The 21,197-nt window shown below is 46.1% G+C and overlaps 1 protein-coding gene across 2 annotated transcripts in view; it reads right to left on the bottom strand.

Annotated features, from left to right (window-relative positions):
* Positions 1 to 3,185: 3,185 nt before the first annotated feature.
* The window catches only part of pot1 (protection of telomeres 1 homolog), a 115,752-nt gene continuing 97,740 nt past the window's right edge, over positions 3,186 to 21,197 (bottom strand). Inside the window, exons 11-20 of one of the 2 annotated variants that reach the window (XM_055650256.1) lie at positions 19,570 to 19,751; positions 17,280 to 17,368; positions 15,795 to 15,851; positions 13,956 to 14,112; positions 12,851 to 13,068; positions 9,499 to 9,634; positions 8,805 to 8,893; positions 8,121 to 8,215; positions 5,938 to 6,022; positions 3,186 to 3,355 (exon numbers count right to left, since the gene is read on the bottom strand). In XM_055650256.1, coding sequence (XP_055506231.1) covers positions 3,291 to 3,355; positions 5,938 to 6,022; positions 8,121 to 8,215; positions 8,805 to 8,893; positions 9,499 to 9,634; positions 12,851 to 13,068; positions 13,956 to 14,112; positions 15,795 to 15,851; positions 17,280 to 17,368; positions 19,570 to 19,751 — 1,173 coding nt within the window. In that variant the 3' untranslated portion in view covers positions 3,186 to 3,290. Of the gene's footprint in view, positions 3,356 to 3,439; positions 3,834 to 5,916; positions 6,023 to 8,120; positions 8,216 to 8,804; positions 8,894 to 9,498; positions 9,635 to 12,850; positions 13,069 to 13,955; positions 14,113 to 15,794; positions 15,852 to 17,279; positions 17,369 to 19,569; positions 19,752 to 21,197 lie in introns of those variants that run through there. The other variant, XM_055650255.1, reaches the window with a different exon arrangement.

The raw sequence follows: 21,197 nt of genomic DNA on the forward strand, positions 1-21,197 counted from the left end.
ATGCTGCACTGACTGGCTGACATTTTAAATTTCGTTGTACATGGCCCATGTTACAATGACAATAAAGAAACTATTCTATTCTATTCTAGTCCGTTAGCAGTCTTCTGGCCCAAGGTGATAAGGCACAAATTTAAGATGCCGTTCCATGTTCTTATACCGGTGCCTAAACACCACTCTGACAACAGTAGCCTTTAAGCAGTAAGTCGCAATGATGAATTATCAGAGTTCTTGCATTAATTTTAGTTTGCCACCTGGTATGATTTTTTTTTCCTTTAATCCTCAAACAAGTTATGCAAAGGTTTAATTTACATGTTATACGCATTGGCAACCTGTTCATGAGATCATAAGACATGGCAGCAGAATTAGGCCATTCGGCCCATCGAGTCTGCTCTGGCATTCGATCATGGCTGATCTATCATTCCTCCAACCCCATTCTCCTGCTTTCTCCCCGTAACCTTTGGCACCCTTGCCAATCAAGAACGTATCAATCTCTGCTTCCAAAATGGCCTCCACAGCCATCTGTGGCAATGAATTCCACCGGTTCACCACCCTCTGTCTAAAGAAATTTCTCATCATCTCTGTTCCAAAGGTGCATGCTTTTAATCCGAGGCTGTGCCCTCTGGTCCTAGACTTTCCCACTACTGGGCACATCCATTCTGTGTTGTCCTCTTAATGTCACTATTCTCAGATATGGCCACTTTATTTTACTAAACATATGAATGATACAATAAGGGAGACACTCCAGGATGAGATGCCGCTGACACCCATCCTGGTTAACATTCGGTTGGGAAGTCTTTGCTGGGATGAATTGGGCATCAAGGAAGAACACTTGAAACAAGGAGCAAGATGATCAGTGATGGATGTACATACCATACGTGTAAAATAATTGAACATCGATTATCGTTGGCGGAGGAATTGCAAGGGGACCTCATTGAAACTTACCGATCAGTGAAAGGCCTGGGTAGAGTGTAGGTGGAGAGGATGTTTCCACTGGTGGGAGTCTAGGACCAGAGGTCAGATCCTTAGAATTAAAGGACGTTCCTTTAGGAAGGAGATGAGGAGGAATTCCTTTAGTCAGAGGGTGGTGAATCTGTGGAATTCATTGCCACAGAGGGCTGTGGAGGCCAACTCAATGGGTATTTTTAAGGCAGAGATTGATTCTGGAGTACTACGGGTGTTAGGGGTTTCCACGCTGTATCTCTAAAGTCAAAATTCCAAAGACGTGCAGGTTTGGAGGTTAAAATAAGGTCATAAGTGATAGGGGCAGAATTTGGACATTTGGCCCATTAAGTCTACTCTGCCATTCAATCATAGCTATCTGTCTCTCCCTCCTAACCCCATTCTCCTGCCTTCTCCCCATACCCCTGACACCCGCACTATTTTCTCTTCAATAATTCCAGAAGATTTCCCTTCTCCAAAACCATGCCATCTTTGGCCTGTTTTATCATAATATCTGGTAAACTAAGCTAAACACTGCTCATCATTCGAACAAACCAGCCACTTCTATATAATCTTAGTGTTAAAAAAGTTTTCATATTTCTGCTTCGTTTCCATAATGTATAACAAGCTGTTAGTTTTTAGTCTATTGTCATGTGTACCGAGGTACAGTGAAAAGCTTTTGTTGCACGCTAACCAGTCGGCGGAAAGGCAGTACATGATTACAATCGAGCCGTCCACAGTTAAAGTGCTAACAGGTTTGGATGTTTCAGTCACTGACAGCTGGTGTAACTTGGCAGTAAAGACAGAAACGCTGATTCTGTAAACAGATGACATCCAGCCCAAAATGTTTGCCCTTTACCTTGCATGCCAGCTTGCAAATAAAGCTTGCCCTTTATAATGGGCATCTCTCTCATCTCACAGTCTGAAGATCATGGCTTGAATCGGCACACTGGAGGTGTGAGCACATCCTTCAGCTCCCCTTTGATGTAGGAATGCTCTGGTCTGGTGCCACCTGCGAGACATAATATCACACCGAGTCCTTATCTATCATTGATCTATCATCTACCTGTTGAACCTGGCATTTTAGTTTTCGAGATACAGCATGGAAACAGCTCCTTCGGCTCACCGAGTCCACGTCGATCATCGATCACCCATTCACACTATCCTACTTTCCCATCCATTCCCCACACATTTATTGTGTATATAGTTTGTTTTAAAAATACAGCATGGAAACAGGCCCACCGAGTCCTCACGGCCCAATGATCAACCGTACACTAGTTATATAACATATATATATATATATAACATATAACAATTACAGCACGGAAACAGGCCATCTCGGCCCTGCAAGTCCGTGCCGAACAACTTTTTCCCCTTAAGTTCTATGTTATCCCACCTACACACTGGTGTCCAATTTACACAAAGCCAATTAACCTACAAATCTGCACGTCTTTGGAGCGTGGGAGGAAACCGGTGCACCCGGAGAAAACCCACAAGGTCACAGGGAGAATGTAGTCAGATCGAACCCGGGTCTCTGGCGCTGCACGGCAGCAACTCTACTGCTCTGCCATCTTGCTGTTCGCTGTGTGTGTGTGTGTGTGTGTGTGTGTGTGTGTGTGTGTGTGTGTGTGTGTGTGTGTGTGTGTGCGTGTGTGTGTGTGTATAGGCACACATATGTAAACCTAATACTTTGTAAACACCATATAAGCAAAAAAAAGTTCAGTGACTATGTAAATGTGTGTGTGTGTGTGTATATACAGTATTATCCATACACAGTACATACATATCCATACACACACAGTTTATAAGGCCATACTATGTTTCACGACTGTCACACACTGACATACATCATAGCTGCAAACGAACGGCACCAAACATAGTGAAGACCGCAACTGTTTTAATAGTGCTTATTCCTGCTGGACATTTACAAGAGTATGCATCAACAGAGCCATCTTCCCAAAACCCTTTGTGACTGCTACAGAGTAAGAGCATTTGCAGTCCTTCCCAGGCTTCAAGACTGTTAAACACTTGTGCCAGTATCGCGCACAAAACACTCTTGACTTTTACTGCACTCGCTGTCAATTTAAACTTTATTATGAACTACAGTCTTCTCCGTGTGCTCTGTGTCTTCAGGGGTTTCCGTAAACAGGATCCATTCCAATTGAAGATAGGCAGGCACAAAAAGCTGGAGTAACTCAGCGGGACATGGCATAAAGATTTCCTCGACCCGAAACGTCACCCAGTTTTCCCTTTCAAGACATGTGGCAATAAAACACTCTTGACTTTTACTGCACTCGCTGTCAATTTAAACTTTATTATGAACTACAGTCTTCTCCGTGTGCTCTGTGTCTTCAGGGGTTTCCATAACCAGGATCCTTTCCAATTGAAGTTAGGCAGGCACAAAAAGCTGGAGTAACTCAGCGGGACAGGCAGCATCCTCGACCCGAAACGTCACCCATTCCTTCTCTCCAGAGATGCTGCCTGTCCCGCTGAGTTACTACACATTCCATTCCAATTGAGGCAGGGCAGCGGATGGTAAAGCACTTGCGGAGGGAGAAATCCAACCCCAAGTATACGTTGCGCCCACGGTGGGCGCAAACCCGGCGTATTGCAGTCTGCTTCCCGTCCATGATGCCAGTGAATGAAACCTGAAGTGTATATCAACCCTTCTCCTGACCCGTAGAATGGTGAAGACGCTGCCTTTGTTTCAGTGATATATATCAAAGTACAACAGGGCGCACTCGTGGTAAAGTTGGCGAAGATCGTGGACGTGAAATACTAAATGTCTTCAAGTCCTGCCACTGTCGAATCGAACACTTGATAGCAGGTCTTCTGGTCCAAACCTTCCCCAACGTAATAGGACTTGAGGCAGCACTCCAGCCATGGATAATCCTCTGTGGGCACATGGATAACAGAGGTGTCAGCATGCTCACCACAGACGGCCTGATCAACACCCCAAACTCTGCTCACCTAATTCCCTAACAGAAGGGACAATTACTAAATGGTTTAATTAATTTCATGGACAAGAGGAATCAAATATAAGAGCAAAAAGGTCCTTCTGCAGTTGTACAGAGCCCTAGTGAGACCACACCTGGAGTATTGTGTGCAGTTTTGGTCCCCTCATTTGAGGAAGGACATTCTTGCTATTGAGGGAGTGCAGCGTAGGTTTACAAGGTTAATTTCAGGGATGGCGGGACTGTTATATGCTGAGAGAATGGAGCAGCTGGGCTGGTACACTCTGGAGTTTAGAAGGATGAGAGGATATCTCATTGAAACATATAGGATTGTTAAGGGTTTGGACACGTTAGAGGCAGGAAACATGTTCCCGATGTTGGGGGAGTCCAGAACCAGGGGCCACAGTTTAAGAATAAGGAGTAAGCCATATAGAACGGAGATGAGGAAATACTTTTTTTCACAGAGAGTTGTGAGTCGGTGGAATCCTCTGACTCAGAGGGCGGTGGAGGCAAGTTCTCTGGATGATTTCAAGAGAGAGCTAGATAGGGGTCTTATAAATAGCGGAGTCAAGAGATATGGGGAGAAGGCAGGAAAGGGGTAGTGATTGGGGATGATCAGCCATGATCACATTGAATGGCAGAGCTGGTTCGAAGGGCCGAATGGCCTACTCCTGCACCTATTGTCTATTGCCTGTCACAGAAAGAGAAATAAAGACAAAAAGAGGGGAGACAAATGGGCAATGGGAAGACGGAAGGCTAGGGTAGGGAGTTAGTGAAATGGAGCGATTGGGAACTTAGTCTTTAGACTGTAGCGATATGGCGTGGAAACGGACCCTTCGGTCCACCGAGTCTGTGCGGACCAGCGATCCCCATACACTAGCACTATCCTACACACCAGTGACTCATTTCCACCAGGCGGCGCCAGTCATGGCTGCCTCGCCAACAATATGTTTGTTGTTTTTTTTAGTATGTGCTAAATGTATGTTTTGTCGTTCTTTAGTTTCTTTTATGTGGGGGTTGGGGGAAACTTTTTAAAATCTCCATCCTCGGCGGAGATGCAATTTTTTTTCCGTATCGTATCTCCGTCCGCACTGTGGCCTAACATTGTGGAGCTGGCGGCCTCTGCTGGAGATCGACCGGGAGGTCCAACTGCAGGAGCTTTGATCGCCCCGACGCGGGAGCTTTGGCCGCCGGCTGCGGGATGCTTCGACTGCCCCGACTGCGGTAGAATAAAGAGGAAAGAAGATTAGACTTTATTGCCTTCCATCACAGTGAGGAATGTGGGGAATGTGCTGTGGTGGATGTTTATGTTAACTTTTATGTAGTTGTGAGTCTTGTTGCTTTTATTTTAGTATGGCTGTATGGTCATCCGAATCTCACTGTACCTTAATTGGACAATAAAAGACCTTTGAAATCTTTGACAAGTTACAATTATACCAAAGCTAGTGAGCCTACTACCCTTCACGTGTTTGAGGGTGTGGGAGGAAACCAGAGCGCCCGGAGAAAAACCCCACAGGTCACGGGGAGAATGTGCAAACTCAGTACTGACAGCGCCCATAGACAGGATCAAACCAGGGTCTCTGGCTCTATAAGGCAGCAACTCTACCGCTGGGCCACTGGGCTGCCTGAATTCATACTCCATTTTCTGCCTTTTAACTAATTCTCAATACATTTGAGTACAGGCCCAGTGCCGTCAAACGCTCATGATATATTAACCCAATCAGTGTGTGTGTGTGTGTGTGTGTGTGTGTGTGTGTGTGTGTGTGTGTGTGAGAGTGTGTGTGTGTGTGTGTGTGTGTGTGCGTGAGTGTGTGTGCGTGAGTGTGTGTGCGTGAGTGTGTGTGCGTGAGTGTGTGTATGTGTGCGTGTGTGTGGGTATGTGTGTGTGAGTGTGTGTGCTTGTGAGTGTGTGCGTGTGCGTGTGCGCGTGAGTGTGTGCGCAACAAAATATGCTTAAATCACATTGAATTCCTCTTTGCCTTCCCGATTATTTGATTATTTAACATGCACTATAGCTCATTACCTGGACTTGTCTTTGGAGGACATAATGTGTTCATTATTCTTGTTAGCTTTTCCTGAAGTACTTCACTGATCATAACATCCGCTGCAGAAATCCCAAAGAATTTTTCCTGCAAGCAAAGATGAACCACAATTAATTGGATTCCCATTACCTGCTGAGTCCTCGTTTTAATTCTCAACTGCAGTCGACATAAGCCATACACAAGGTTCTTCCAGTCGCTGACTAATCTAAGCTGTGAACAATGCAGGTTCTGCGAGTCTGCTCCTTTCACAACTTGAGACAAAAAGTGAGGATAAGGAACAAGGGCGGCCATTAAAAATAATATACAGCAGCAAAGTTGCATGGTAATACAACATGGAGAGGAGCCAAACAAATATAAATCAACGAGGAACCATGAAATTAAGTTATCATGGAATTGAAGTAATAAAGTGGAATATTTTATAGTATCAATAAAACAAGGATGGTTGGGATGGAAATGACTAATAAGAGTTAGAAAAGGCAATACCATGAGAAATGACAGTAAGATGACAGAGAAAGTAAATTATTATTTCCCCGTGGCCCAGGTAATTGGACAATGATAGGTCTATTGAGATTTAGAGATAGAGCACGGAAACAGGCCCTTCGGCCCGACGAGTCCATGCCGACTATCGGTTACCGCTTCTGTCTCATCCCACTTTCTCATCCACTCCTTACACATTAGGGGGGATTTTACAAGGGGCCAATGAACCTACAAACCCGCACGTCTTTGGGATGAAACTGGAGCATCGAGAGGAAAGTCACGTGCGTGGTGACAGGGAGAACGTGCAAACTCCACACAGACAGCACCCGTAGTCAGGATCAAACACGGGTGTCCGGCACGGTGAGGCAGCAGCTCTACCAGCTGCGCCACTGTGCTGCCCTAATATATCGCATCTAATTTAAAAAGGAGATATATCATAAAATTGAATTAAATTCAAAAAGGATAAACCCCTTGCCAGATCATCTGCACCCACACATTGTAGTGGAGAATTAGCAGATACATATCTAATATCTTGTTAAATAAAGATGCATTCCCAGAAGAGCAGTAGATAATTAATGTCATGCCTGTATTTAAGACGAGGTAGAACAAGTTCAATGAATTATAAACCAGTCAATTTTACATGAAAAAAATAATAGAATTCTCTAGCTTTAAGGTAAGAGGGGCAAAGTTTAAATAATCATGAGGGGCAACTGTTTTTTACACAGGGGGCGGTTAGTGCCGGGAACGCAGGTGGGGATGAAAGCAGATACTATAGTGGCATTGTAGAGACTTATAGATAGGCATATGGATACGCAGGGAATGGTGGGATATGGGTTATGGAAGATATATAAGGGATGGTCTTGACATCATGTTCGGCACAGACATTGTGGGCTGAAGGGCCCGTTCTGTGTTCTGTGTGTACGTATTATATATGTGATGCCAAGACCATCTCTTATCTATCTTCAATAACCCATATTCCTCCATTCCCTGCGTATCCATATGCCTATCCAGTCCCTAAAATGCCACTGGAGCATCTGCCTTCACCACCATTATATATATGATCATGTGATGTGCGGAGAAAGCAGGAACAGGGGTACTGATTTTAGATGATCAGCCATGATCATATTGAATGGTGGTGCTGGCTCGAAGGGCCGATGGCCTACTCCTGAATCTATTTTTCTACATTATATATATATCTATATCTGTATGTGTGTGTGTGTGTGTATATATGTGTGTATGTGTATATAATGTGTGTGTGTGTGTGTGTATATGTGTATGTATGTGTATATATATGTGTGTGTGTATATATATGTGTATGTGTGTGTGTATAATGTGTGTGTGTGTGTGTGTGTGTGTGTGTATATGTGTGTGTGTATGTGTGTGTATATATGTATGTGTATGTATGTGTGTGTGTGTGTGTGTGTATATGTGTGATTGTGTGTGTGTATATATGCATGTATATATACATATATACTTCTTGTTTATTATATTGTTTACAGAGTACTATGTTCACTGCAAGTAGGAATTTCATTGTTCTATCTGGGACATTTGACAATAAAACACTCTTTTCTATGTTAAAACGGAAGAAGGGAATAGCTGAATATCAATCTACAGTGTGGGTGATCGATGGTCAGCATGATGGATGGTCGATGGGCCGAATGGCCTGGGTCCACAGTGTGTCTCTAAAACTGTCAAAAGACTAACCCACCGCTTCATCCCACAGAAACGCATCCAGTGATCCCGATCCATCGTCGAGAGTAAACTTCATGACGAAAACATAACTCAGCTGCTGGATACCTAAAGCTGAAGCAAAGATTCCACGTTAGCAAGTCCCCAGTTTAGTTTAGTTTAAAGATACAGCGCAGAAACTGGCCCTTCGGCCCATCGAGTCCGCTCTGACCAGCGATCCCCGCACGTTAACGCTACCTTTACACACTAGGGACAATTTTTACATTTTACACCAATCCAATTAACCTACAAACCTGTTCTAGTGTGTGAGGATACTGGAGATCTCTGAGAAAACCCACGCAGGTCACGGGGAGAACGTACAAACTCCGTACTGACATGCACCCGTAGTCAGGACCGAACCCGGGTCTCTGGCGCTGTAAGGCAGCAACTCTACCGCAGCGCCACCGCGCCCACGTTTGGGTTGTCTTTTCCATTTTGTTGATCTTTGCTGAACTAATGCTAAAAACATGAAGTGTAGGATGAAAAGTCAGAGATTCCCTCTCCTCTCCTCCCCTCCCCTCCCTCCATAGTTAAGGAGGTGTAAAACTAGAGGGCACAAGTTTAAGGTGAGAAGATATCAAAGGGATCCGAGGGGCAACGTTTTCAAATGGAAGATATGGGTCACCTCCCTACACACCTCCCCCAGTGGAGATGTCAAACGTACCTTTTGCTATTGCCGACGACTCCCACGTATCATCTTGAGTCAGTGACTGAAGAACACTCACTGGTCGAGGGTCAGAACAACGTCTGCAACTGGAGTAGAGGAAGACTTTTAGGAAGCAAACTGTAAACAAGACTGCCCATATCTGAAGGCACTTTGTGTCTTTCCTCATTCCCCAGTACCTGTAGTTCCCTGTTACTTAGGACTAGTTCCCATGTCCAGAATAGGGCAATGTTCCCATTAGTTCCCATGTCCAGACGCGGACTCGGCAAGGCCAGCAGCATAAATAATTAAGGACGAGTCCCACCCTGGCCATACCCTCTTCTCTCCCCTCTCCCATCGGGCAAATGGTACAGAAGTGCGAAAACGCACACCTCCAGATTCGGGGACAGTTTCTTCCCAGCTGTTATCAGGCAACGGAACCATCCTCCCAACAACCAGAGAGCAGTCCTGAACTACTATCTACCTGATAAGTGACCCACGGACTACCTTTGATCGGACTTTACCCTGCAGTAAACGTTATTCCCTTATGATCTATAGACTGTGAATGGCTCGATTGTAATCATGTGTTGTCTTTCCGCTGTCTGGTTAGCGTGCAACAAAAGCTTTTGTCTGTACCTCGGTACACGTGACAATAAACAACACTGACTGAGGCTGGTGCAGTTGGGAAGATTAGTTGAGCTTCAGCAAGAATTACCCGTAATGCCAACTCCCGTCTTGAATCAGGAAAGGGATGGAAAGGTCATTCAATACCAAGTCATCAGGTCTGGTTGCAGTAGGAATGATGTTGCCAAATGTCTCGGAGAACTGGTACAGCTCATTCAGAGATACACCTTAAAAAACATAAAATTAAGAATCTTAACAAATGTTGATTTCTCCAACTTCAAGTAACCCCTGCATTCCCTCTCTCTCCATCTCTCCCTCACCCAAATCGCACCAGCTTCTTTCTCTCACCCAAGAAACAGCTAACAATGTGTAGGAAGGAACTGCAGGGACTGGTTTAAACTGTAGACACAAAATGCTGACGTAACTCAGCGGGACAGGCATCGTCTCTGGAGAGAAGGAATGGGTGATGTTTCTGGTTGAGACCCTTCTTCAGACTCAGTGACAAACAGCGAACAGTGGCCTGTTTCCTTTATCATTATTACTTTTCTGCCTATCTGTCATTCGTTGTTCTATATTTCTCTACATCATCGTCTATATCTCTCGCTTCCCTTTCCCGTGGCTTTCGGTCTGAAAAAGGGTCTCGAACAGAAACGTCACCCATTATCTTGTCACCAGAGATGCTGCCTGTCCCGCTGAGTTACTCCAGCTTTTTGTTTCTATCTTCAGTTTAAACCAGCACCTACGGCCCAATAGCAGAAGCACTCACGTCACGGGGCTGGAAACTGGAAGTATCCCGAGCTAATTCTGCTACCACCATCATCTATTGCAACAAGTGATGGCTCCCACTGATTGTCGCCGGAAGCTTGCGTCCTTTTTAGGACGGACGATGACAGCGAGGTCAACATTTGAAACATGGAAGACGGACACGAACGAAGATGATCGGCATCTGCAGTTCCTTCCTACACGTAAATACAGACAACAGACCTATTTGATGTAATCAGGAGAGAGTTAGATATAGCTCTTGGGGCTAACGGAATCAAGGGATGGGGGGGAAAGCAGGACCGGGGTGTTGATTTTGGATGATCAGCCATGATCATATTGAATGGCGGTGCTGGCTCGAAGGGCCGAATGGCCTACTCTTACACCTATTTTCTATGTTTCTATTTCTATAACAGATTTTGCGTACAGCGTACTGACCCACTGACAGTTGCCCACCCCCACTCTAAACTCAACTTCATGTTATGCTCACAAGATTAGGCCAGAAATGCTGGAGTAACTCAGGCGGCATCTCTGGAGAAAAGGAATGGGTGACATTTCGGGTCGAGACCCTTCTTCAGACTGAGAGTCAGCGAGGGGAGAGACACAGAGATGTGCAAGGGTAAGATGCGAAAACGAAAGATCAAAGGGGATGAAGCTCAAGAATAAATCATCGTTCACTGAGGGGAAGGTGACCGAGTTACTCCGGCATTTTGTGTTTATGTTCGGGTTAAACCGGCATCTGCAGTTCCTTCCTGCACATTCATGTTAAAGTCTATCTGTTGGGCGGGGACGTGGGTCTGTTCATCCAAATAACCATTGCAGAATAATACTTCAGCTTTCCCTTGTTTAGATGATGATAGTTAGAGCAAATGAAACCCATTTCTTCATCTTTCAAGTGGATTCAGTGGAAGGATATAATGAATTAGTGGCGGTGAGTAGTTGTTCTCAATTTCCCTCTTTCCCTCTCCCTGCCCACGGCTCTAAAGGCAGAAGTAGCTTATAAATAAGGTGGCACAGAGGTAGAGTTGCTGCCTTACAGTGCCATAGTCCCGGGCTTCGATCCTGACCACGGGTGCTGTCTGCGTGGAGTTTGTACGTTCTCTGTGTGACCACGTGGGTTTTCTCTGGGTGCTCCGGTTTTCTCTCACACTCAAAAGACGTGCAGGTTTGTAGGTTAATTGGCTTCCATAAATATTGTCCCTAGCGTGTCGGATAGACCTAGTGTACAGGGGTCGCTGGTTGGCGCGGACTCGGTGGGCCGAAGAGCCTATTTCAATGTTCTCTCCATAGTGAGTTTCCTCTGAGTGCTCCGGTTTCCTCCCACACTCCAAAGACCTAATTGGTTAATTGGCTTTGGTACAAATTGTAAATTGTCCCTAGAGGGTAGGATAGTGCTAGTGTACGGGATAATCGCTGGTCAGCGTGGAATCGGTGGGTCTGTTTCCGCACTGCATCTCTAAAGTCCAAAGGTCTCTAATATCTCACTCAAGATTCAGTTCTTGAAGCACAAACTGGGGAGTGAGAGGAGGGATGATTAACCATTATTGAACTCCTCATGGACAAGGACTTAGAAACATAGAAAATAGGTGCAGGAGTAGGCCATTCTGCCCTTCGAGCCTGCACTGCCCTTCAATATGATCATGGCTGATCATCCAACTAAGTATCCTGTACCTGCCTTCTCTCCATACCCCCTGACCCCTTTAGCCACAAGGGCCACATCTAACTCCCTCTTAAATATAGCCAATGAACTGGCCTCAACTACATTCTGTGGCAGAGAATTCCAGAGATTCACCACTCTCTGTGTAAAAATTGTTTTTCTCATCTCAGTCCTAAAAGATTTCCCCTTTATCCTTAAACTGTGACCCCTTGTTCTGGACTTCCCCAACATCGGGAACAATCTTCCTGCAATCTTCTAGCCTGCCCAACCCCTTAAGAATTTTGTAAGTTTCTATAAGATCCCCCCTGCAATCTTCTAGCCTGCCCAACCCTTTAAGAATTTTGTAAGTTTCTATAAGATTCCCCCTCAATCTTCTAAATTCTTGCGAGTACAAGCCAAGTCTATCTAGTCTTTCTTCATATGAAAGTCCTGACATCCCAGGAATCAGTCTGGTGAACCTTCTCTGTACTCCCTCTATGGCAAGAATGTCCTTCCTCAGATTAGTTCTGTTCTGACCAATCTAAGTTCAGAACAGAACTCGTGGACCTTCAGTCTATTGAATAGGAGCTGATTGCATTTGCCACAGCTGGGGGTATTGTAGCTAAATGTGGATCTGTACCTCGGTAGACATGACAATAAACCTAACTATTCTAAAGGCATTTCCTTAATAATGTCCCACTGCGCATACAACACAATGAGCACAGTTTAGTTTAGAGATATAGCGCGGAAACAGGCCCTTCGGCCCACCGAGTCTGCGCCGACCAGCGATCCCCGCACATTAACACTATCCTACACACTCTAGGGACAATTTCCACTTACACCAAGCCAATTAACCTACAAACCTGTACGTCTTTGGAGTGTGGAGGTAAACCGAAGATCTCAGAGAAAACCCACGCAGGTCATGGGGAGAACGTGCAAACTCCGTACAGACAGCACCAGTAGTGGCGAATGAACCCGGGTCTCCGGCGCTGCAAACGCTGTGAGGCAACAACTCTACCGCTGCGTCACCGTGTAGTCGTCATCTCACCTTCCACCAGGATGGTGGAGCGCTCGGGAGTCCTTCGCAGCCTGTTTGTCTTCACGAAGCGGACGGTGATCTGTCGTCGACGCTGGTCCCCTTGCTCCCACACAGTTGTCTCGTACCAGCCAGCGTCGTGCGGCTCGGAGCAAGAGCCCGCTCCCGCCCCCGCCCTGCCAGCATCCAGCAGCCACGTGTCAAGGTCATCGTCGCCTGGAACCTCCTGCCTGTGAAGTGAGCCCGCGGGGAGCAGTGATCGCCCCTGCCTCAGTAACCACATACACAGCTTGAAAACACCGACCATTAAATAAGGGGCGGCACGGTGGCGCTGGGGTAGAGTTACTGCCTCACAACGCCAGAGACCCGGGTTCGATCCTGACTACGGGTGCTGCTTGTCTGTACGGAGTTTGTACGTTCTCCCCGTGGCTGCATGGGTTTTCTCTGGTTTCCTCCTAATACCAAAGATGAGCAGGTTTGTACGTTAATTGGCTTGGTGAAATTAGTGTATATGATAGCGTTACTGTATGGGAATTGCTGGTCACCGCGGACTCGGTGGGCCGGAGAGTCCGTTTCCGCGCCGTATCGCTAAACTAAACGAAAATAAAAGGATCCAAATGTTTCCATCATTCAATTTTGGCATATTGGCCTTCATCAGTTTATCATTGGCCCTTATCCCTCTAAATCTACCCTATCCATGTACCTGTCTAAATGTTAGATAGTACTTGCCTCAACTATCTCCTCCAGCAGCTTGCTCCATATGCCCACCACTCTTTGTGTGGAAAAAATCCCCCTCAGGTTCCTATGGTTCAACCATTGAATATCACTGGATATGTTTGGTTTAGTTTAATTTAGAGATACAACGCGGACACACTGCGCTTCAGCCCACCGAGTCCGTACCAACCAGCAATCCCCTCATACTGGTACTATCCTACACACATTAGGGCCAAATTACCTACGTCTTTGGAGTGTGGGAGGAAACCCGAGCACTGGAAGAAAACCCATGTGGTCTCGGGGAGAAAGGACAAACTCCGTACAGACAAGCACCTGTATGTGGTCAGGATCGAACCGGGGTCTCTGGCGCTGTAAGGCAGTAACTCTGCCCGTTAGTACTTACAGTGAACGACAATGGGGACAGTACAACTTCACTGACTGGTGGAGAGCTCTGGGTTCATAATTCACCAGCTTTGCTCGAATGCGATGCTTGCGTGGAGCTGTTTGGTGCAAGACTTCTCCAAGCGACTTTGGGCTGATGTGTTGATGAGCCGTGAGCACTGTAACACAGATTTTGAAAGGCGGATTGAACAAGCAGAATGATGGGAATAAAATCATTGAAATCATTGATACAAATAAGCTCTGAACTACAACAGACTATTATTATTATTGCACAATATTTGTGTATTTATTGAGTATGTGTGCATATGTATACGTACATTGAACTTTGTTTTCTCCTGTTACGCACTATGTTCACATATTCTGTTGTGCTGCAGCAAGCAAGAATGTTGTTGTCCCATCTGGGACACATGACATTAAAACGCTCTTCATTCTTGACTATTGATGGTAGGAGCATAATTACTTCTGAAGTGTATAGACACATCCTATCTGCTCAAGTTCAAACAAATGCCTCAAAACTCATTGGCCGGTGGTTCATTCTACAGCAAGACAATGATCCCAAACATACTGCTAAAGCAACAAAGGAGATTTTCAAAGCTAAAAATTTGTCAGTTCTTGAGATCGCCCGATCTGAACCCAATTGAGCATGCCTTTTATATCCTGACGAGGAAACTGAAGGGGACAAGCCCCCAAAACAAGCATAAGCTAAAGATGGCTGCAATACAGGCCTGGCAGAGCATCACCAGAGAAGACACCCAGCAACTGGTGATGTCCATGAATCGCAGACTTCAAGCAGTCATTGCATGCAAAGGATATGCAACAAAATACTAAACATGATTAGTTTCATTTACATAACATTGCTGGGTCCCAAACATTATGGTGCCCTGAAATGGGGGATTATGTCTAAACACTGCTGTAATTTCTACATGGTGAAACCAAAATGTGTAAGTATGGCCTTTATTAAAATTTGACAATGTGCACTTTAACTACGTGATTTCTTTTCTATTACAAATCTCAAATTGTGGAGTACAGAGGTAAATAAATAAATGATGGGTCTTTGTCCCAAACATTATGGAGGGCAATGTATATATAAGGAATATTTTCTTTGTTTGAAATCCATGCAGACTATTGATTACTTCTATAGATTTCATCGACAGTACATTCAGGTATTCCCTTCATTCATAGAACACAGAACAGGAACAGGCCCTTCGGCCCACAATGTCTGTGTCGAACGTGATACCAAGGCCATCTCTTATCTGTCTTCACATAACCCATATCCCTCCATTCCGTGCATATCCAAGTGCCTCTTAAATGCCACTATCGTATCTGTCTGCACCATCCCCACCCCCGGCAACATGTTCAATGCAACTTTCCACATGGTGTCTGTCTTGGTTTCTTGGTCCTCCAAAATATTCCAAATGGAATTTAAACTGGAGGTGGTGGAGGGAGAGCTTAAGCCAGAAAGGGTTATTGGGAAGAAAGAGCTACTTTAAATTTAGTTGCGCCTGGTTGGGTAAATATAGTAGGGTGGAGATTATTTCATGCTTTAATTGTGCGGGGGAAGAACGAATTGCTGTACACATCTGTCTTTGCAGCTGGGATCACAAATTGGATCGAATGCCCTGGTCTGCTCCTAATTGGTTTGGGTGTAGGTCTTGTAATCTATGTCGAGCTGACCATTTAACATTTTGTAAAAACGATGAGCTTCACGTCTATCTTGGAGAGGGTTCCACCCCAGAGAATTCAGAAGTTTGGTAACACTCGCTTCTCTCTCATAGGTGTTAGTAACAAATTGAGCTGCCTGTCTTTGGACACGTTCGATGGAAGAAATGTCGATACCAACCTGTCCTAGACTCCTGTTGACAACGCTCCACACAACCGGCTGAGATTTCTTCTGATGCTGAAAGCAACAACGTCTAATTAATACACTTTGCAACCGACCGACTAACAAATGGAAAACTGATTCAGGAAACGTTTCCCCGCAGCTGAATGGAAAATTCATCTCATCCTCTTGAGTGCACCCGAGGCATTTTTTCCCCCCCAAGAGGAAATCTTTGTACCTTCTTATACCTCTTTGTCTAAGCCTACTCTGATATCAGGACTGAATGGTGTGGTTATCTCATTGCAAATAGTTCAGTGTGTTATACAATAGACATGGGGTCGACAACCTACGGCCCCCGGGCCGAATGCGGCCCGTAACCCAAAATCATCGGCCCGCAGGCGTATTTTTTTCCCCGTATTTATCCCCCCCGCCGACTCCATCATCTCCGGTACCTCCCGAGCCCGAGGCTGCGGCGCCCAGGCACGATGACGCAAGGAGGCCTGTGATGGTCGTCGCAATGGCGGAGAGACGCCGGGCGCTGAGCTCTGGCTGCACCACATCCTGCGCAAAGCCGCCGGCATGGCCGCGCGCCTTCTGTGTCTGGACTTCACTGACAGGATCAAAGATCCGCTCTATGATCTTTGGTCTGGATCGGGGCTGTCAATAGGCTGGGGATGAGTGAGTATGAGTGGCATCCTCGAAGGAGCGGAAACCATGTGTACACGTGATAGATGTGGCCCGCCACCCGCTCACACACATGCGTCCTGGCCCCTATGCAGAACCAGGTTGTCGACCCCTGCAATGGACAACAGGTGCAGGACTAGGCCATTTGGCTCTTCGAGCCAGCACCGCCATTCAATGTGATCATCGCTGATTATATCTTGAAGGCACAACAGGAGGAGAACATGGGCGAAGTTACCAACAAAATAAATCTTCTTCGGAGAGAGGATTGTTCACCCGCTAAGTTTGTCCGGCATTTTTGTCTACCTTCGATTTTCTAGCATCTGCAGTTCCTTCTTATACAAAATTAATTTGTTGTTTCTAAAGTGAATGGCTGTGAGAGAGTAAAGATTTGTTAGAAAAAAAGATTTGCAATTTATGTAGAAACAAGGACTGCAGATGCTGGTCTGGACAAAAGGACACAAAGTGCTGGAGTAACTCAGCGGGCCAGGCAGTATCTCTGGAGCGCATGGATAGGTGACGTTCCGTGTTGGGACCCTTCTTCAGAACGGTCTGAAGAAGAGTCCCGACTAGAAACATAAGTTAAAAATAGTTCTTGTTGATAAGTTCTAGGAGAAGAATTAGGCCATTCGGCCCAGCAAGTCTACTCCGCCATTCAATCATGGCTGATCTATCTTTCCCTCCTAGCCCCATTCTCCATCCTTCTCCCCATAACCCCCAACACCCATACTAATCAAGATGCACTGCCTTAAATATCACCCATTGCCTTGGCCTCCACAGCCGTCTGCGGCAATGAATGCCACAGGTACAGGACCAATGGCTTACCTGAAGGTCCACTTGAACTGTTCAATACATCCAACAGGGTGAGGTCTTCCATGCTGTCCTGGTCCGAAGAAAGTGCTGATTCTAAAGATCTGCAGCAAAACAAACCCCCAAGAACTTAAACCAAACATATTTCATTAACGTGGTCAAAATAAGCTAAATGTGATAAAAGGGGAAATTTAGGGGAATTCAGACACCGGGCAGCACAGTGGCGCAATTGGTCGAGCTGCTGCCTCACAGCGCCAGAAACCCGGGGTCAATCCTGACCTCGGGTGCTGCCTGTGTGGAGTTTGCACGTTCTCCCTGTGACCGAGTGGGTTTCTCCAGGTGCTCCCACATCCCAAAAACGTGCCGGTATGTAGGTTAATTGGCCCTGGCGTGTAGCGAGTGGAAGAGAAAGTGGGATAACTGGTGATCGATGGTTGGCGTGGACTTGTTGGGCCAAAGGGCCTGTTTCCATGCTGTATCTCTAAACCAGGGGTCGGCAACCTGGTTCTGCATAGGGGCCAGGACGCATGTCTGTGAGAGGATGGCGGGCCGCATCAAATCACGTGTTCACATAGATCCCGCCCCTTCGAGGACATCACCTGGAGCACTGGCCCCTAGTTACGGGCGCTCACGAACATGGCGCACCTACGGACCATTGCCTTGGTTCTGTCCTGAAGGCGGTGGACCAAATACTCACACTCTCTCGTCCCCGGCCTATTGGCAACCCCAATCCTGACAGTGACGCCCAGACACAGAAGGTGCGCGGCCGTGCTGGCCGGCAATGGGTGCTTCTCGGTGGCTCCGCCATTGTGGCCGCCAACGCAGGCCGCCTTGTGGCCTTGCGTCACCGCGCCTGGGCACCGCGGCCTCGGCCCCGGGAGATACCGGAGATGACGGAAGTCTGTGGGCCGGATAATTACGGGGGGAAAAAATACGCCTGCGGGCCGGATGATTTGGGGTTACGGGCCGCATTCGGCCCGGGGGCCGTAGGTTGCCGACCCCTGCTCTTAACTAAACTAAACTGACAATAATTACCTTAATGCTAATTGCTGACAATCGCCAGAATCTGAAAGTCCAACAATAAATAAAACTTTGAACAAAGACCAGGGGAGGTGACAGTAAGATGATATTTATTTCGAGAGGACTAGAATATAAAAACAGGGATGTAATACTGAGGCTGTATAAGGCGCCGGTCAGGCCGCATTTGGAGTATTGTGAACAGTTTTTGGCCCCATATCTGAGGAGGGATATGCTGGCTCTGGAGAGGGTCCAGAGGACGCTTACAAGAATGATCCCAGGAGAAAGTGGGTTAGCATAGGATGAGCGTTTGATGGTCCTGAGCCTGTACTCGCTGGAGTTTAGAAGGATGAAGGGAGGGAACTCATTGAAACTTACCGAATAGTGAAAGGCCTGGGTAGAGCGGATGTGGAGAGGATGCTTCCACTAGTGGGAGAGTCTAAGACCAGAGGGCATAGCCTCACAATTAAAGGATGTACCTTTAGAAAAGAGATGAGGAGGAATTTATTTAGACAGAGGGTGGTGAATCTGTGGAATTCATTACCACAGACGGCTGTGGAGGCCAAGTCAATGGATATTTTTAAGTTGAAGATTGACAGATTCTTGATTAGTGCGGGTGTTGGGGGTTATGGGGTGAAAGCAGGAGAATGGGGTTGAGAGGGAAAGATAGATCAGCCATGATTGAATGGTGGACTAGACTTGATGGGTCGAATGGCCAAATTTTGCTCCTATAACTTATGAACTTATATAAGCTTAAGATAGGCTTTTTGTGCCTATCTTCGGTTTAAACCAGCATCTGCAGTTCCTTCCTACATATTTTATCAGCTTACTTACTTGGTGTACAAACCAGTTGCCAGCCAAGTCTATTCTAATCACCATCACTGTATTTCTGGGTCAAGTACTTGAATATCACTTGAACATGACTTTATTGCATTTATGTATAGAATATTAAATGGTGCATGCAAAAAAAGGTTTATCGCTGTACCTCTGTACACGTGACAATAATAAATCTAAACCTAAACGTTTAGATTTTAATGGGGACCAGGGCCTCAAAAGTGCAGGGAAGAGATTGGTTCGGATCAGCAAGTGAAAGTGAGGAGTCTGAAGAAGGGTCTCAACCCGAAACGGCACCCATTCCTTTTCTCCAGAGACCCGTCCCGTCCCGCTGAGTGGCTGCAGCATTTTGTGTCTATATTCAGTGTAGATCAGCTTGTACCCAGCGAGTGAAGTGTGGGGTGGAGCGTTGTGAAGGAGGGTCGGGTTGCGCCTCTGCCCGAACGTCACTCACCGCTTCAGCTGACGGACGTCCTCGCAGTCGGTGGGCAGCGGCATTATCCCTCGGCCGTACGTCGTGCCCCCGTGAAGATGGAACTCCATCTTGGGCGCAGCACCCGGGCACCCGCTCCGCGTCTCGCTGCTTCCAACGGCCAGCTTGGCGTGAAGGTTGCAGATTCTCAGGTAGGTTCCCGGCTGCAACAGTGTCAGAAAAGGCAACGGGTATTTTTTAAGGCAGAGATAGATAAGATTCTTGATTAGCACGGGCGTCAGTGGTTTCCTCGCTGTATCTCTAAAGTGTAAATTCCAAAGACGTGAAGGTTCGGAGGTTACTATAAGGTTATAAGCGATAGGAGCAGAATGAGGCCATTCGGCCCATCGTGTCTACTCCGCCATTCAATCGTGGCTGATCTATCTCTCCCTCCTCACCCCATTCTCCTGCCTTCTCCCCATAACCTGTACTAATCAAGAATCTGGCTTTGGTAAAGAATGTAAATTGTCCTTCGTGTGTAGGATAATGCTAATGTACTGGGATCGCTGGTCAGTGCGGACTCGGTGTGCGAAGGGTCTGTTTCCGCATCTCTAAACTAAACATTTTTAATCGGAGGATACAGGAGCAAAATTAGGCCATTCGGCCCATCGAGTCTACCATCAGGTGATCTATCTTTCTCTCTCAACCCCATTCTCCTGCCTTCTTCCCATAACCTTTACTAATCAAGAGAAAGTCCCCCTATGTTAAATGTTTTACTGTATGTATGGCGTTTGGACCTGTCCAAACAATTAAATTGACTCTCTCTTGACTCTTGACTCTTGAGTCTACCATCAGGTGATCTATCTTTCTCTCTCAACCCCATTCTCCTGCCTTCTTCCCATAACCTTTACTAATCAAAAGAAAGTCCCCCTAAATTTTACAGTAATGGCACCGTCAAACACTAATGTTGTGCCGATAAGCAATTTTATCTTACAGCCCTTAACTAAAGATGTAATCAAAGTGAAATCAACTATTAATAATCTGGCATCTGTCATTTACTTTTATTATCTTGAAAGCTCCTCTGAGAACATCTGTAGTGAAAGTCAAATACAGTTATCCTAAATTACTCATTAATTCAGTCAGATTCTTGTAATCAACTGCCTCAAGAAGTCTGTTCCCATGTTACACAAAATTACACTGGAGCCCACATTAGCTCAGAACAGACGTGGGCCCTTTCAAAGAGATTACAATCCATCCGCGCCTGCTTACCTTTGTGAATTATATCAGACACTCCATTAACAAAAATAAACTGCACATTATTTAAAGCTCAGCCAAGTGGGAGGGATTTGAGAAACGTCTTTGATTCGATTAGTTGGAGGAGCTTCTGAATACTAAGCACTCTTGAATCTTGAGCAGCAGTGTGTACGAGGATGTGTGTGTGTGTGTGTGTGTGTGTGTGTGTGTGTGTGTGTGTGTGTGTGTGTGTGTGTGTGTGTGTGTGTGTGTGTGTGTGTCTGTGTGTGCGCGTGTGTGCATCTGTATATGCGTGTGTGTGTGCATGTCTGCATGTGTGCGTGCACGTGTTTATATATATGTGTGGGTGCATGTGTGTGTGTGCATGTATGCATGTGCACGTATGCGTGTGTGTGTGTATGGGTGTGTGTGTATAT

This window comes from Leucoraja erinacea, chromosome 19 (assembly GCF_028641065.1).
Source record: "Leucoraja erinacea ecotype New England chromosome 19, Leri_hhj_1, whole genome shotgun sequence".
NCBI classification, from domain to species: domain Eukaryota; kingdom Metazoa; phylum Chordata; class Chondrichthyes; order Rajiformes; family Rajidae; genus Leucoraja; species Leucoraja erinaceus.